This window comes from Pyrgilauda ruficollis, unplaced genomic scaffold (genome assembly GCF_017590135.1).
Source record: "Pyrgilauda ruficollis isolate IOZ18807 unplaced genomic scaffold, ASM1759013v1 scaffold9, whole genome shotgun sequence".
NCBI classification, from domain to species: Eukaryota; Metazoa; Chordata; class Aves; order Passeriformes; family Passeridae; genus Pyrgilauda; species Pyrgilauda ruficollis.
In genome coordinates this window covers 2252314-2270116 of record NW_024531043.1, presented here as the reverse complement: position 1 = coordinate 2270116, position 17803 = coordinate 2252314, and the positions used below count along the sequence as shown (strand labels likewise).

The following is a 17803-nucleotide window of genomic DNA, read 5'->3' as shown; positions in this document are numbered from 1 at the left end:
AGTACCCCCCTCGGGTCCCTGCACATGGTGCCCAAGGCACTCACTCAACTCCCCAGCCATTCTGCTCCTCTCATTTCCAAGATGTGAAGGACAGTAGCAAAATTAACTACTAATGGCCAGCGACAGCCTTTTACAGCTGACCTGCCTTCACAGAGCTGGCATTTGGACAGCAGGAAATCATGATATTTTGGCATTAAAAAAGCCTGCACCACATTTTGTTTCCCCAGTCAGATTTCTTTTTAAGTGAGTTGCTCACATCCACATGTGTGTCATGCACAGCAGGTACAAATCACTGCTGGCCAGGGTGCCATCAAAAGGGAGGCTCACAGGGCATTATGTACACGTACTGTGGCAAAGTCTGACCTTTATTTCAATGCTGCATATCCTCAAATCCTGGGAAGCCCAGGGGAAGTACTCAGCTGCTCTGTAAATATCATAATTGTGGTACAAAAGCAGTTCACAATATACAATTTAAATAAGAAAACAGTCATTGTAGCTGAGCCCACAAATTTACAGGGCTACTTTTCACAGTAATTTTAGCAATAACAACATGGCTCAGCATCTCTATGCTATGCAGATGCACAGTGAGGAGCTGGTGCCCCAAAAACCTGGTGCACAGCCTTTCCCAGTGTCCCTGCACAGGGTCCTGAGGCACAAACCTGCACAGGGCTGCTCAGAGACAACATCTTGCTACACACACACACACACAAACACACACACACTCACTCACACGTGTGCACACAGAAAACCATCTGGCACACAGGCTAAATGCCACACCTCAGTGCCTACTGATGGCTGCAGGCACATGGCAGCTATTAGTGTGACACGAAAACATTCCCTAAATAACAGCTAGGAGCATGTCTATCCTCCCTGAGAAGCAATGAGTCTGTGTCACCAAGTCCCCAGTGCCAGGGCCATCTGCACTTGGGCAAACAGGGAGGCCTCCCCCTTCTAACAGGAAGATGAAATGAATCCCTGCTTGCATGGCAGTGCACAGGCTGCTCCTGCCCAGGATGGGACCACAGAGGAGGGAGGTGGAACCACTCTGATTACTAAACATGGACAGATCCCTGCAGACTCCCAAACAGGTGAGATAACTTCACACACTCACAGAGCAGTGCAGGAGCCACAGCTATAAATTATATTCTCCAGGGGTGGCAGGGAGCGGGAAGAGTAAGTTCACAGTGGAAAATTTCCTTTCTCTCTAAAGGAAGAGGCTGGAGTGATACAGAGCACTGCTGTTCGTGGCCCTGCTTCTGACAACCTTGGACAGCCCCAGAGGAACTCCCCACGTTCCATGAACGTCCCTCCACCTCCACAGAATGAAGAGCATTTCACTGACCTCAAATCTAGGGCTGGCAGAGTAGGGATGGGCATGGGGACAGGAGACACCACACACAGCCTTGCTGCTACTTCTCCTGCATGGAACAAACTCTCCCCTGCCTGCAGACTCTGCCAACTCTGCCCCTGCTGTGCTCCAGACACACCTTGCTTGCTGTGCATTTTACTCTCATCTGCTGCTGGAAGAAAGGCAAGACTCTAGCTTTACTTTGACTACACTAACTGAGGAAGCTGCTCAAAGTTCACCAGCATTGCTTGCTTTGCTCGCCTTTGCAATATTTTCTACAGCTTTTTGGCCACGTGGATGGCTTACTGGAAGTCCTCAGCCCCTATGTCCTTACACCAAGTCCCAGGAGGAAGGGATGTTGGAAACTGCCAAATGCGAGGTGCCAGCACTGACTGCCAGTTCAGCAGCTCTTTAAATACTGTTCTTGCAGACCTGTGGTTTCCTACTCCTGCTGGGAAAAAAAAACACTGCAGAACACATTGAGCCTGATGCACAGTGACATGGCTGGGCAGCCACCAGTTCAACCACTGCTTGTGAAATATGGTGAGGATTGTGCAAGGAGACAAGTGAAGGTGTCCCATGCTACTGCTTGCAGCAATACCTCTGCCTAGTGTAGGCAAAGCTTCACAAGTTCAACAGTAAATTCAATCTCATTTACAATTTTCTTTCAGTTTTTTCACTGGGAAGGGTCCTCCCCATTCACCAGCAGGCGTAGGGGAACAGAGGGTATTGGCTCCACTCTGCCACGGTGCCGTGGGCATGTCCTGGAGTCCCCTGTGTGTTGTACTCCGTGGAGAAGGCCGAGTAGCTCATTGCCCTGTACTGGCTGTGGGAAGGCACCACCCACTGCCCCAGGCCCTGCTCGGTGCCATAGGGACTGTACACGGGCGCCCGGGCCCCGGCTTTCCCCACAGAGTCCAGAGCCATGTTCACCACTCCTGTGTAGTCCTGGGGAGGAGGCAGAGGTGGGGGCAGTGGGGGCAGGTTGGTGAAGCCCTCTGGGAGTTGTTTGGAGTCGTGCTCGGGCACCATGGCGAGATCCAAGGCGTGGCACCTTGCCCGGAAATCGTTCAAGGTCGCGGTGTCACGGCTGGGAAGCTGCTGGTTGTCCCCAGCTTCGTGGAACCTGGGCCCAAGGGCAGAGAGAAGAACAAGTCACACCTACCACAGTGGAAAATTATGGAAAACCCACAAAAATCCCCTGGGGAAAAGCAGGGCAAGCTCTTCCCCTTGCCTACTGCTTCATCTTACTGTTACTGTGGATTTTAGCCCAAGCCTCACTGTCACACTCACAGAAAAATGAAATGCCAGAGAAGGTGAATCCAGACTAACATAGTTCAGGCTAAGTTCTAGTCTGGACTCAACCCAATTTTGCAATGAGGAAGGAAAAATGACTGAAGTCTTGTAACTCCTCCAACACTTACTCCAAAGGACAGGCAAGCTCTGTGGTACTCAGAGCTGGCTGGGAGACCAGTTTGGGACAGGAAAATAAAGAACATTACAAAGACATGAGCATGCCCATAACCACTGGGTTTGAATTAGAAGAGAAAGGCTATCCTTGGACCTATGACCATGCTAATCTATCATCTCTCAACCACATGTGCTCTCCAACAGAAAGGCATCCTCCCCCTATTCCCAGCTGGCTGTTTTCCTGAGGGAATACCCAGCAGAAGAAGAGGAATCCCACCAGCTGCAGTGTGGCTTTGGAGCAGCAGGCAGCACTCACCGGTATGTGTGGTAGGACGGCGTTGGCACCTGCTGCTCTCTGGCCAGAGCCTCTCTCTGCTCAGCAGGCACTGGCGAGGCCGCAGGGAAGGCCTGGCTGCTGCTCTGCTCCGAGCCCCAGAAGGGATAGCCACTGCTCACCACCACAGGGTTACTCTCTTCCTTCACGTCTACATTCTCATCCTTCTCAAAATCTGACTCAAAGCAGGGAAAAGAAAGAATGGGAAAGAATGAGAAAGGGGAAGAGGGAGGCAAAGCTCACAATGGTCTGTTGGCAGTTGCAATCATCACAGGATGGTGGAAGGAAACACACAGCCACCTCCTGCAGTCCTTCTGCCTTAAGGGAACAGCCCCTTCCAGCTCCTTTCTGCCCACATACTGTGGTGGTCAGCCCTGCCTGCCCTCTCTCCTTAGCTGTGCTACTGCACGCAGCACCATGAGCAGGAGCAAGGAATGATTTAGCTTAAAAAACTTTCTGAATATCATTCTCTGGGTTTGTTGTGATCAATATTACCACGTTCCTCAGCAGCAGGCTCCTTTTCCTCAGGCAGTTTCCTCTTCTGGCTCTTGGCTGGACTGGGCTTCTGGCATTTGGCTCGGCCTTCCCTGGAAAGAAACAAGATCAGGGGGGTAGCTTGGATGCAAGCTTTTTTCCTAGATATATAGGCAGGGATGCTATTAGGAGGAGAAAGAAAATCCATAACATTTTTAGAGTTTAAGTAAAAAAGAGTCAGTTTTGTCCTTTTTTCATCAGGATTTTTTTTTTCCAGGAGATTTTTTTCAGGCATAAAATAACACTAAATAAAATCTCAGATATATTTGTAACATTTTTTGCTTGGAAAAAAACCTCCATTTTTTTCCTTCTCTATTGCCACTCTGGGGGTGCAATTTAAGCTTTTTTTTCAACTCATCTAGTGGCTGCCCTCAGACCAAGCAGATCTCACTGGTATTGGATCCATCTTTCCTCTTGCAGAAAAAATCTCCCCCTGCAAGACACTTTTCCACCCACAGGAAAAGGAGACAAGGGAGCCTCCAAATGTCAGAATCAAGCTGATCTCCAAGAGACCAAATGGTCTGCTGTGGACTCCTGTTATCACTGCTATTCACATGTCAGACTCCAGTCTAGCTCCAACGTGCAAGGGAGTGCAGGTCTCAAATTTGTCACACCTCCCACATTTCTGTAGGAATTGTCACCTCCCACTCCCCAAGTCTCTTGAGAAGAGGCTGCACAGAGGGACATCACTCCTAGATACAGGGAAATGCAGTGTGCACAATGCAGCAGGCACAGCAGAGCTGGCTGGTAGGGTTTTGTTCAAAGACCTTGAGTAAAATTTACAAGTGAACTCCAGCTAGAAACAAATTAAAATGAAAAAACAGTTTACCTTCTAGTGTTCTTCCCATGTTCACGGAAACCTTTAGCAAATGGATTGTTGTCAATCTTGAGCTTTGTAATCTTTAAATGAAAGGAACAAGACTCAGCATCACAGTGACTGTTCCAAGACCTTCACCTTTATCACAAGATATTTATCACAAGAGATAAACTGTGTGAGGGTTTTGGACATGGCCTTGCCACAGTATTTGAGCTCTCCCAGCAGCTCCCATCATGGATCAGGAACTGACCCACAGAGAGAAGTGACCCTGCCAGGGTCAGCAGGGATTTGGGTGGGATTCATCTGACTAGAGAAATATACAGGGTGAGGATCTGTATCTGGACCTGCAGCCATGCTTTTTACTGCATTTGGAGCTCTGTGTCACTGACAGTGCACTCAGGACCATCAAGGTGCGTGACTCATCACAGAGGAAATGTTTTCCACAGGAACCACAATGTGCCTATTTCTTCCCACTCTTCACCACAGGTGCCCAGGATGAGCAGACAGGAAGGAGCCACCTTCCTCTACAGGAATTTCACAGCATGTCCAGAAGCAGAGCCTGCACACCATACCTGCTCGTTCTGGTAGGCAGTGACAGAGGTGAAGACAGTCTCAGGGAAGCTGAACACCTGGAAGATGCTCCAGCGGACGCTGAAGAGGTCATCGGCCTGCACGATGTGGAAGCGTGGCTTGTAACGGTGCATGGAGTGCAGGATGATCTGGGACACACAAAGGACAAGGTTGCCATGTGCCACCACTGCCAGCACACTGCAGATCCCCTGTGCAGACTCCCAGGACACCCATTTCCAAGCAGGGACTCCTGCTGGGACTGGTGTCTCCAGCAAGCCTCTGTAGTGACAGCACAGACCCGTGCCTTCCCTGGCAGGGAGCTAAGGGGGCACAAGGGCTGGGCTGAGGGAAGAAAAAAGGGCACTTGGATATGTTTTAACTTCTACATCACCTACTTTCTCACAAATCCTGCTTATTTCCCACAAAGTTCAACTGCAGTGAATTCCAAGAGAGCACAGCGCAACCTACATGCCCATGTTGATCCAGAGTGTTGTTAGTGAGCTTCAGTTTTTGGAAGGAAACAGGTTCTTTCATCCAGTGGCTGCCAGGAGCTGGGGAATCTGGGTGGACATAGGTGCGACAAGGGAGCTGTGGCTCCGCTTTTCCAGCAACTTCCCACTGATCTTTATTCCACTGTGAAGGGAAAGACAGAAATCTGGAGCTTAAAATAAAATGCTTGCAGTACAGAAAAGGCCCAGCAAGTTTGCTTCACTGTCCATTCAGTGCACTCCTCTAAAGCACAAGTAGCAGACTCTCTCTTATGAGCCATGATCATGTTACCAAATCAGCTCCAAGTTTAGGCCTCATTTTTTCTCCCTTTCTCCCTATGGCTGCCAGAAAAGTCTGACATTAATCATGATTAAAACTGTACTGCTTACAATGAAAATTAGTTACCTTTCCAGCTGCTCCCCAAGCAAAACTGACAAATAACTCCAGAGAGACATAAAATCCATCAATTACTTCTGAACTTTGTCCAAGGAGAATTTATTTATCAGTGTGACAAGTGAAGCATAAAGATTAATCTATTTCAAACAAAGATGAAAGGACAGCATAAATTCTATTATTTAAAGTACTTACCTTGTACCTGAAGTTATCCATTGGCACAAAATCTACCAGCATGAGGTACTTGGCATATGGGATTAAGCCAGAGACTTTGATTTTGCATTGAGGAAACATTCGTCTGAAGGAGAAATGAAAAACAGAGTGTAATGGTTTCTCTGTACAGTGGCTGTTAACGATCAAGCAGCATGTCACATTTACTCACTACTGTGCAAAGCCCTGTGAGCAGTATTTCTCCAGCCAGCCACGGACCATTTGTCCATCTCACTGATGGACTGTTTAGTCCTGTGGGGTTAGATGGGATAGATACTAACAGGGCAGCAGTCACTGAGGGCCTGACACTGTTTCAGCTTTTGTTCTTCCAATTCCTCTAACACATCAGTGGGAAACTTGAAAGGAACTATTTGGAGGTTGTACGTAGTTCCTGGCCTGCTGCAGCTCTCACAGCCCTGGAGGATGGATTAAATCTGAGCGTGGGCAGAAGACATGCTCTCATCTAAGAGCACACCCAGCTTTCTGTTCCCATACTCCCTGCCACTACTTTTAACTTCTGACTCTGCAAAAAAGCTTTGACAGCTACCTCCCTACCCAAAGGGATTATTCCAGCTCACAGCAGCTTTGACACAATACTTTACAGCTTCACAATTCCATCTTCTTTCACTGCAAGCTCCACAATACATGACTCATTTATACTTCAGAGGAGTCTGCACACACAGATCTTTAAGATTCTGGGCCATATTCTTGTCTGCAAACACAGACTCAAACCCAAACATTTACTGCTCAACTGCTGCTGCCTGTGACCCAGGCAAAGGGAGCCCAGGGCACTCCAGAGCAACCTCGAAGTGACAGGAAGAGCACCAGTGTTAAGTGGTGAGATAAGGGTACAGGAGTTTTCTCAGCACATCAGCCCCACAAGTAACCTTTTGCACTTCACAGTTTGGACTCCTATGACACCCTGAAAGTGCAATTCTTCTGCCAGAATCAGGAAGATCTGCATAAGTGGCTACAAAAGCAGTTTAAGGGCCACCATTCAAAAAATCATCACCTGGAGACTTTGCCAACAGCTCAGAGGGGTGTGGCGTGTGTGGTCAGCTGTCCTGTGCCCCTTACCTGCCAGATTTGGTGATGATCATCTCAGTTCCTATCTGGTGAAACTTCATCCAGAGCCCCATGTCCTCGAGGGTGACCACGATGGAGCTCTGTGGGAAGGGCTCCAGGCTGGGGGAAGGAAGGGCCTCACATGGCGCTTTCACGTCTGGAGGGAGAAATGAGACAGTGACTGCAGACAGACAGGAGGGGAACTGACCCTGGTCTGGGCAGTCTGTGCCACTACAAACCTCCTAAAAACTGTTCATTTTCTTCAAAGGATTTTTGTTACTTAGTAGGCTCAGAGGTAGGGAGCCTTTTCCAACAGGTTTGGTTTTAGCTGGTGGGGCCTTTTGTAAGATCTGTGTGTTATACCAACTCAACCTAAATTCCACTGTTACAAAACCCATGCTGGCAGGTAGCCACAATCCACTGTGCTGGTATGATCAGGGTTACACAAAACACTTTATCAAGAGAATACAGTGAAAGCTGAAAGGACTGGAAAGATTTTAAGTGCACCAGTGGCTAATAGGGGAAAATGACAAGTAGGTGGTAGCAGAGGTGAAAAATGCCCACAGAAGACAAAGATGAGATAGACAGGAGCCCTAAATGTAAGAGAAGGCAAGAAAAGGAGGTGACAGAGACAGACCAGGGACAAACTACATTCTGAAAAGAGACTGGCTGGTCTGAACTGGAAGTGGAGCTGGGGACCACTGAGGAGCCTGTGAGAGGGGTGGAAGGTGTATTTTCAGTAACACACCATGGCAGTGCTGCAATCTGCCTGCTTTTCCTCTTGGAGGCACAGGACCAACTGTGGGCCCAGGGAAGAGGAAAGGGAAAGCATTCTGGAGGAACTGCCTCTGGTGTTGATGGTACCAATCACCTCTGCACAGCTATTTGGATTAAAATCTTCCTTAAAGCCCCCAGCAGGTGCTCTCAGCAATACTGTAAGGCAGGCAAGATTGCTGCTGCCCTGCTGAAAAGCCCAGTTCCATTTTAGGTCAGAATGTGACCCAGTATAGTTCTGGTGGGCTGAGCTCAGAGCCAGCAGGGTTTAAGAACACTGCCCTGAGGAGGGGTGAGGAGCCTGCTCAGCAGGGCACCCACAGGAGCTGGGCTGTCCCCTCTGGGTGGTGCATTAGCAGCCAGGCACAGCTATTTGTTTAAAAGGTAGATTTTTCTGCCTCCCAGCCTGATCAGGTTTTATTCAGAGCATAGCAGAAAAAAGGGAAATTTTACCTTGTTACAGCTTTCCTGAGTAATGTCTTCAAAAGAGAATTCACAAAAAGTAGACAACTATTTTCAGAGAAATTAGCTTTTTTCACAAAGGGACATATTTCCACCAAAACAACCCAATACAACTCTAAGTGGTTCTTCCCTAAGGATTAAGAAGTATAAAACATTAAAATGTAATTTTGTCTGTTTGTAGAGGTCTTTAGGCATTTAAAAAATCCTCTACCCTTTTTTCTGCTTTGATCCAACATTAATGAACTGGCCAAGAAGTGACACCTAGTTTGCTCACCAAGATTAGCCTGTTAACATCTTCTTACGAAAGCTTCCCCCATATCCTCTTGCAAAGACATGAAAGCTGCCATGAGACATGCATTTGGTAGCTCAGTGCAGCACACGTATCAAAAGGAGTTACAATAAAATTGGGCTGATTTCCCACAGGAGCCATCCAGTCACAAATAAATGCAAACAGGTTTTGATTAGCTAGACAGATGCTCACTCCTTCCCCAAATGAATTTTCGAATTAACATTTCTTTAAGCAAATTCCAATGCCATTAAAAGAGACTACAAGAAGGCAGATCTCAGGAGTCTTTAGTGAGGGGAGATTTCCAATGAAGTCGAGAGGAATTGAAGTGAAAGGAGTTCAACACTGAATTAAAAATCAAAGGCAGATGTCATAATCTGGTTTTTACCACAATGAGTCCACAACGCACCTGTAGGAGCACAATGCTGCAGGAGACAGGGACAATAAATGCTGCAGCTGAGGTATGAAAATGCAGTTAATGCCTTTCACCCTGCAGGTTTGTGTGCACAGGCTGGGGCTGAAAAGCAGGACATGATCAGTCTGCATGAGGACTGGAGGCCAGCAATGGTGTGAGCTGGGCAATGGATCCACTCAGCTGCTGTCAGCTTCAGCAGGACCCTGCACTGATGGATCTGTTTGTAGGATTCTGTTTGCTAATTTTGTTTGGATTTTTGTTTCCCTCCTAGTTTGTGCCTGTGTAACTGATGGCAAGGCTCATGCACTCACCCTCCCACAAAGATGCCTGAGTGTTGGAACTACGGCACGGAGAGGTTTGGGCAGAGTGTCCAAGCACTGAGTGGAACTTGTGTGAGCTGTACTTCTATGGTTTCATCTTCTGTGCAACTTGGTTTTCAAACCATTATTATCAGAAAGAGATTTAAACCTTTTCCAGCAGTTCTAGTTTTACTTTTTAAAAAATATTCCTGTTATCATTGTGTTGGTAACACCATACATGGCCTGTTCAAAAACATGTTCTTTATGTCCACATGAAACTGAAAGGGAGGAAACTGCTATGGTAAAGGCACTGAAAATTAAGAAATCTTCAGTCTATTCTGTGCTTGATTTCAAGGTCCTTATAGCAATAGGAGTAGCTTGTGCTACAGTTTCTGTATCTAGAATGAGCTGTACATATCTTTTTGTCATCTTGGGGACAGAAAGGAAAGAAGGAGAAATGTGAGACAATTTAGTAGTTTTAGGAGGAAGATCTCTGGATAGAAGATGCTGGAGTACAATTGCCTCACCTAAAGCAGTTCCTCAATTCATCTTCCATTACTAAGACAATGTTAAAATATCTGAAAATTTTTTGCAGCCTTCCCAAAATGTGTAGGATAGGATTTGCAATACTGGGAAAACTCCAATAAGGGAAAAAGCTATGCTTATCTTGACTAAAATCAGTTATTATTACATTTGTTGCTATCTTCCAAGCGAAGCCCAACACTCCCAGCTATCCGGTCTCCACCAGGGAGGAACGCACATCAATATACAAAGCTTTCTAATAAATTCATCTTGCAAACAAGCAAAAAAACCCTCCCATGTTCTCTGATCTTCTCAATGTCAGCAGAAACACCCTGACCCTCTGGAGGGAGCCTCATTTCTCAGACCCAGAGAGTTTTTTGGCAATAACAAAAGTATAATATTTTACAAATGCAACAGCTTCATCTCAGATGCATCCAGTCATCACCTGGAACATTTCTGCTGTAGGGGGTCATACACCAGAAGCAACCCAGTAAGCAAATCAGCTGAATACTGCAATATTTGGAATCTTTAACATGAAAAAAACATAATACAGTCTACTGGGTTTTTTTTCATTGCTGCTCCTTTGTTTTTCAGTTTAAAATTCAAGTGGCAGAAATCAATATGGATCAGATCAACACAGCAGGGACTGAAAAAACCCAAAACAGCAGCAAAGGTGGAAATCATCTAAATCACTGCACGTGTATTTTGCCCATGAATGAGAGGAAGAGCAGAGGAAGAGCAAGGAAACTGAGACTGCACAGCACCTCTGATGTGCCTATAAACTGGGACACGTTTTTTTTCTGATGTAGAGTGAAACCACAGAGTAAATTTAGGGTTCAGTTGCACTGACAAATACAGCACCTCTGGGCTAGCCCTCAGTGTGCCAAGGCGTCTCTGTCCTTGTGCCCAATCCAATCATGCTCTACACAGGAGAGATTAACAGCTTGCTATGAGATGGGCTGAAGGAAAACATAATGAAACCCCAAGGAAATCACAGAAATCCTGTGCTGGGCGTGAACCTGGAAGGAGTTGGCTATGCCTGATTGGGGTTCACGATTTCAAAGAACATAGGAAATTGGAAAAAAAACCCAAAACCAGAGAGTTTGTATCAGAACCGTTATCAAAAAATATAACAAGTATTTACAAACTTTCTGTGGCCTTCCACCTGAAGAACTCAGTGCTTTGCAGACAATACACAAACAACACCTCCAGCCTTCAGCTGAAGGGTCACACCGCACAAGGCGGTGTGGGTAAGGGAATTTTGGGCACAATTGTGAGCAAACAATTGTTTACAAAAGAACTTCTAAGGCTCTCAAAAAACCACTCAAATGCACAATTTTTCATCTACTCCCATGAAAAAAACCCAGTTTTTAAATCCTCTCTAGCCCCATGCACTCTTCTAAAATGCTGGTAAGCCCTTCAGGAGCGCTTGCTCCCTTTCTGGCACGGGTCTAGGATCTTTCCGTGCAGTGACAAAGGGAAGGAGTCTTTCACTTACCTGGTAAAGCTTGCATTTTTCCATGTACTGTGACGTCGAGGAGCTTGCAGGGCCAAGAGAGCCACCAGAGTTCTTACAAGGGAAGTCCAGTTCAAAAGCAGGTCTGATTTCCTGAAGCAAGCACAAGCCCTTCCTTCCGAGATCCAGTGTCAAGAGTGAGCGGGATGAGGATGGGACTCCAAGCACAGCTAGCCAAGGTGAGTTCCTGTTTTATGGAGGCTAATGAGCAGGGAGGAGCTTCCCGCCAGGGTTGTCCCCTTGCGAGCCTTTGATGTCCAAAGGGACAAAGAGAGGAAGGATCTGCAGCAATGGCTGGGGCTAGGGGAAGAAAATCAAAGAGAATTAACATGGCTTTGACATACAGGAAACCCTACAGGGGAAATGCACCTTGATTTACTGCTAACGCACTTTTAAACAAATAGAGACAAGACTAAAAACATCAGTTGAGGACTTAGCTACAAAATAAAAACAAATCCCTTAGACGGCAAGCAGGGATTTCTCTTTGGCTATTCCATGGGTTTGTGATGATTCTCATCTTCAGTACACAGAATCATTTTACTCTTGATATCTGGTATCAGAATCAGGACGGCATCCAGCTCCTTCCTTCCCAAGTGGGTGATTAACAGTCTGTGTAAAGTTTGCTCTCCCAACTGCAGCAACACATCCCTTCACCCACTGATGCCTTCTCCAACAACATGAATGTGAATAATAATGAACACATTTGATGTCACTCATCTGCCCAGTTTCTGCACTCCCAGCCTTGAGCTGCACTTTCTTTCCGGGAGGATCAGGCACTGGGGTTATGCCTTGCTCAAGGCACTGCTCTTACCCAGGGAAGGCTGAGCAGAAATCGAAGGGCTTGAGCATTTTCCCTTAATTAGTTTATTCTGCAAGTGTGACCATTAGCTTTTGTGCTTATAAGTGCTTACAAGTGCTAAGAGACAGCAATCAAGGCTCAAGCTCCAGGGCCCAAGACAGCCACTGCACCTCCCGAGGACGGGGGTTCTGTGCACGCACACACAAATGGCTGTACTAACATTTACAGGACCAAAACGCTCAGAAAGTGGAGGTCAAAAGCAGAATATCAGTCTGAACAGGCCAGGGCTGGATATAGCACAGCAAATTTAGGAGCTCTGTTTATTACAAAGAACTTGCTACAAGGCTGCATCTCTTTCACTGTCTAGATTTATTCCAAATAAAATAAACGGTTTTTTCTATTTTATCAGTGGTGTTACTGGGACATTTGATCTTTAGTCTGACGTACAAAACAAATTTTGAATTTATTTAGTGAGCTTCTACACCCAAACAACAAGCCTTCAGTTCTGTTTTTACTGCCTTTTGGAGCAGGCAATGCAAGGACATGCAGAGAGGACAAAGGAACTTAATCAGAGCAGGGACTGACTCTCTTCCAGTAGTATATTGAATTTTAGGCACCCCAGGGAAAGAAAACCCATTGCTTAGTGTGGCAAGGAAGAATGTTTTAAAGAAAAGGGTTGGAGAACTGGGGAAGTCCTGAGGAGGATTTTATAGCAGGAGATGGTCCACGGGCTCCTGGCACCTCTGCAGAACCACATCCAGCCTTGCTGGCACTCCTTTTGAACCACTGGCTAACACAGGCTTTCCTCCCTCAGGTGACTTGGAGACATCCAGAGCTGTGGAGTCTCAGCATATTGAGGAGAGGAATAGCATGTGGTGGAGAAATGTCAACTTGTGGCTCAAATGGAAATTATTCATTAAATATGGGGAGAAATAAATCAGAAGGGAAAAGGTCAGCTGAAATGGTATCAGGGTCAGATCTCTGCTTGCACAGCCACTACCAGACACAAACAAAATAGGATGCAGAAACGCTTTTTTGCTCTGCTACAGAAGGAAAGCCAGCATTGCATCTGCTTCCCCCTCCATGTCCTGCTTTCCTAATGCTAGTATTTTAATTGTAGAAAGCGGAAAAAGACAACCATAATCAGAATCTGAAAATGAAAAATAGAACAAAAATTGGGTCAGATTCAAGCTAGCAGCGAGATGAATCAACATCCCACACAGTCAGAAACTGCACAACAGCAGCAGCAGCTCTGGGAATTTCAGACTTCACCTGACAGGAGCGTGGGATGTGTATCATGACTTACTGCTGCTTCCACAAAGGCTAGGAGATGGTCTCCTGCTGCCACTTCATTTGCACACTGTGTATCAGCATGTCTGGGGAACAGCACATTTGCTCCAAGTACTCAAATCCTTTTGGCTTCTCCCAGCTGATTGATGGGGAAGGTGGAGCCATTAATTACCCATGACTAGTTAACAATCAGCTTTCTCCCAGCCATTCTAGTTGCACTGGAAACGTTTTAAAAGTGAAAAAAAGTGAATTTGTTACTATTGCTGGAAATCGTGCCTAATAGGAGCAATCCCCAGGAAATTCATCCCTAGCATTCATCCCTAGCAAAGGGGGAATTTAGCACATTACCCTCATCTGTCCATCCATGGAGAGCCCTCAGGCAGTCTGATGGGAAGTCAGAGGTGACTGTGCTGGTGTCTAACAATCCACTGGCAAATTGGAGGCTGAGGGTATGGAAAGGGATGGGAGAGAGAGTGGATCTGACGTGTAAGGCAGTGACATGCAGGGCTCTGCTCTGAGCCCATTTCAGCAGCAGGGATGAATCCTGCTGAGCCCAGCTCTAACAGCAGGCTCTGCCCTATGCTGAAGGGATCAGCTAGGGCAGGAGGGAGGGCATGTGTGATGACAAAAGCACAGGCCAAGAGCTTTTGCTTTGCATCTCTTTGAGAAGCTGATTAGAAAGAAACATTCCCCTCTGGGTTTTGTAGTAAGGCAAATGTTTTCTGGCATTTCTCCCACCTTCAGTGAAGGTTTAACCCTTACTGCTCAGCAGGACCCTGCAGAGAGCTGGTTTGTGCACAAGCTCTCCAGCACAGTCATATCTTGCCATCTCTGGCTGCTGCCTGGGGCTCCTAGGCTGCTGGAGAACAGAAAAGGTGTCAGGCTTTGGCTAATGGGGCTGGAGTGGCACTGCCACCTCTGCCCAGGCAGAGTTCCCAGGGGAGCATTCTGCCCAGAGAGCAAGCTCCAGTGTGGGGCACCAAGTCACTGCCTGGGAGACAGCTGAAATGTAAAAGCCATCTTCCAAAAGAACCTGCCTTGGGTTATTGCTCGTGGGTGCAGTAGGCAGTACCAACCCTCAGGTTTCCCTCTGTGAGGAAGGGTTACCATGTCAGCTTTAACAAACTGGGCTAGAGCGAGATGCCTTGTCTGCCTGGACCTGCACAAGCAGGCAAGGACAACATGGAGCTGTGCAAGCTGCATCTAAGAGATCCTCCCCTCTGAAAGGCGAGGAAAGCCTTTCTGCCGTTTAAATGGGACTCATTTAGCCCATTCCCACCTGGCACACAGAGGCCACGGTCCCAGAGCATCTCAGCGACTCTTTGTGAAGGATCCTGTGCCATCTGCACGGAATGAGCACTGCAAAGTGAAAAGACAGCATGTCATCAACAGGGCCCAAAATAAAACAGATAGCTCTACGCTGATACCTACTTACTTTCATGCTTCATTAAAAACATGAAGTGGTCTCAGATTCTCCAGAATCCACAAAACTGGCTCCTTAAATCCAGGCTCAGCTCACTGTGAAGCAAATGCAGCCTGATTTATACACACGGGGCCATGGGGAAAAGCTGAGTTTTTCCAGAAAAAAAGCCTGATGAAACTCTTGCTCCTACAGCTGTGCCAGCATGTGACTCCCTGTCCCTGTTAGTGCCCGACACCTCACCCAGAAAATAGGAAATCCAAGTGCAGGGCTGGCCAGGACAGAGCTGCTGAGCTCCGGCAGCGCAGGCACAGCCTGAACTTGGGCAGCTTTCTGAGCAAGTCTCTGTGGGCGGCTGCAGGAATGGTAAAAGCCTGCAGAGTGTTTTGAAAGCCTCCAAGAAGTGGTACATATCTCCTATCATGCTGCAGCACAAGAAACAGTTCCAACCCAGCTCCTTACAGCAGCTCGCACAACACAGCATTTTCTTCTGATGCAGGGAAATAGCACTTTCCCCCTCCTTTTTATGGTTTTAATTAGCTTTTCTCAGGAAAAAAATTATCTGGTGTTTTCAGGTATATTACAAGTGTCATGCGGACCTTGCTACCCTGGGACCAATGCAAGGGACCCCACAGAAGGCAGAGCTCTGTAGGGCTGCAAACCCCACACTGAGCCCCAAATTGCACCACCCCCAGATTTTCCCCGTGCTCTCAAGAGTGCAAAAATGACATTTGGCAAAGCAGAGCAGCTGTTCGGAGAGGGCCTGTTGGTAACAGCTCCACGCTAATTCACCACAGGCTCCCGGGACCGAGAGCTGTGGGGACGGGTCACAGGCCACAGGGAGCTGTGACAGGATCTGCTCCGCAGGGGAACCTGGGAAAGCAGCTCAGGTAGGCAAAAAACGTGTACATTATAAACTGAAGAGAAGACTTTTCCTTTTGCAGTTTGTGGATTGAGGTTATCAGGCCGCAGAGCTGAAGAGGGCACTCCCCGGGCTGCCTCCCTCACAGCCCCAGGCCGCTGCCAGCGCTTCCTCGGCGCGGCACAAGAAGGGAAACACTTATCGGCCACTTAGCACTGCGGCCTGGGCTTGGCCTCAAAGGCTGCAGTCCAGAGTCAAATGCAAAATATGTCTGTCTAGAGCCCTTTCAAGTTCTCACAGAGCCCTCATGTCGGGTGCAGTGTTTTCCTGTCAGCCCATTGTGTGTCCCAGACAGAGCTCAGCGCTCTGTCCCGCTCAAATCCACAAAACGAACAGCCGAAAGGAGCTGCAGCACCAGGAGAGCTCAGCGGGCAGCTCAGCAAGGGCAACGGGCACACGGGGCAAGCACTGCCCTCCCGGCCCGGCATCCTTCCTTACACACCCGCACTGCCAGCCCGGCATCCTTCCTTGCACACCCGCACTCCCAGCCCGGCATCCTTCCTTGCACACCCGCACTGCCAGCCCCGCATCCTTCCCCCGCACCTGCCCTCCCAGCCCTGCCCCAGCTCCCTGCTCCCAGCCACAAGGAGCAGCCTGACAAAACAGGCAGCAAGTAACTCCGGCTTAACATCCATCTATAAATGCTTCTATATTTATACACGTGCACACACTCACATGCAAAGAGGAGCATCATGCAGATCTTAAAAACTGCTGGCAGTTTACTTAACCGTGAATTGAGACCAGACAAAAGCCCTGGGCAGAATGGACTCTGCTGAGCTCAAGCCCAGCAGGCAAAACTGCGGCAATCTCCCGGAAGGTTTTATCTGAACTTCATGAATTTTCAGGATTGCTGATACACTGTCATGGTACCTTGGTTTCCACACAAGATTATTTTTGTTGGTGATCAGGCATTTGTAAAGCCATGAAACCAACAGGTAAAAAACCAGACTTCAGTCATGTAAGTTAGGGCGCAAGTTACTTTGTTTGGCAAAGACAGATCTCTTCTGTCATATGGAATCTTCCATGAACTGTTCATCACAGTAAGGTTTCAATCAAACCAGGAAATCAATAAACATGTATAATTCTTTATCTGAGGATCTACCTTCAAAGAGCAAATTAAAATTGTTAAGATTTAAAGTGTTTGGAATTTAAAAATTAAAACTGCTGTGAGCTCTACAGAGCTGTGTAGAGCTCAGTTCCTCCACCATCACTATTGACTCTAAAGAGCTTTCTGAGGAAGTTAATTATCATTGCCAGAAATCATGACAAGAGAACAATTAAACCATACACAGCAGATTTTGATTCAGAGCACTTACAATAAATCACGTTTCATTTAAAATAGATTTTATTACTGTGTATTTATTTTCCTTTTATAGTATTATTTACGATTTCTTTGAAAAAGAACTATAAAAATGATATAGCCATAGGATACACACAACTGCACATCCATATCCCAGCAGCAAGGGAACTAACACACAGGATGTCCAACTGACCTGCAGAGTCTGAGCTGAGCTCTACAGGACCTCCCAAAAATAAAATGAACACCAAGACAGATTCATGCAGCACATCCTGCAAGTGCTTTCTGAAAACTGATATAGAGCACGATGATGGGACATGCATCACCTGCAGCCAAGTCTGAAATCAGTAACAAAGAGCTGAAAATGTACATGGATTTTAAGCAGAAAGCCTTTGGATAAACTCTGAGCTGTACTTTTTCTCACCCAACTTGTTCACCACCTCACAGAAAAATGATATTTGGGTCCATAATAACAATACTCAGGTAAGAATCCTTCAGCACCACTGATAATAGAAAAAAGCACCTGTCAGATTTCATGGACTCCTCAAATCAGCGCTGGGATGAGGCTGCCGTAAGTGGGCATGAACTGACACGAGCAAACCCAGCTGTCACCTCCCCTTGCACTCCCTCA

At 47.0% G+C, this 17803-nt stretch overlaps 1 protein-coding gene across 1 annotated transcript; it reads right to left on the bottom strand.

Annotated features, from left to right (window-relative positions):
- Nucleotides 1–1793: 1793 nt before the first annotated feature.
- Nucleotides 1794–11567, bottom strand: LOC121364990 (T-box-containing protein TBX6L). The gene is made up of 9 exons (XM_041488803.1): nucleotides 11427–11567; nucleotides 7183–7327; nucleotides 6091–6193; nucleotides 5482–5646; nucleotides 5016–5162; nucleotides 4456–4526; nucleotides 3588–3679; nucleotides 3075–3267; nucleotides 1794–2474 (listed from the first exon to the last, which is right to left on the bottom strand). The coding sequence occupies exons 1-9, from the start codon at nucleotides 11440–11442 to the stop codon at nucleotides 2048–2050; spliced, it is 1359 nt and encodes a 452-aa protein (XP_041344737.1). The 5' UTR covers nucleotides 11443–11567; the 3' UTR covers nucleotides 1794–2047.
- Nucleotides 11568–17803: the final 6236 nt, after the last annotated feature.

Coding starts and splice junctions, on each gene's coding strand:
- LOC121364990 (XM_041488803.1), bottom strand. Junction 3,268..3,587: donor GCCTGCTGCTGAGGAACGTG/GTAATATTGATC, acceptor GCTTTGAGTCAG/ATTTTGAGAAGGATGAGAAT. Junction 2,475..3,074: donor CCGTCCTACCACACATACCG/GTGAGTGCTGCC, acceptor CCTTGGGCCCAG/GTTCCACGAAGCTGGGGACA.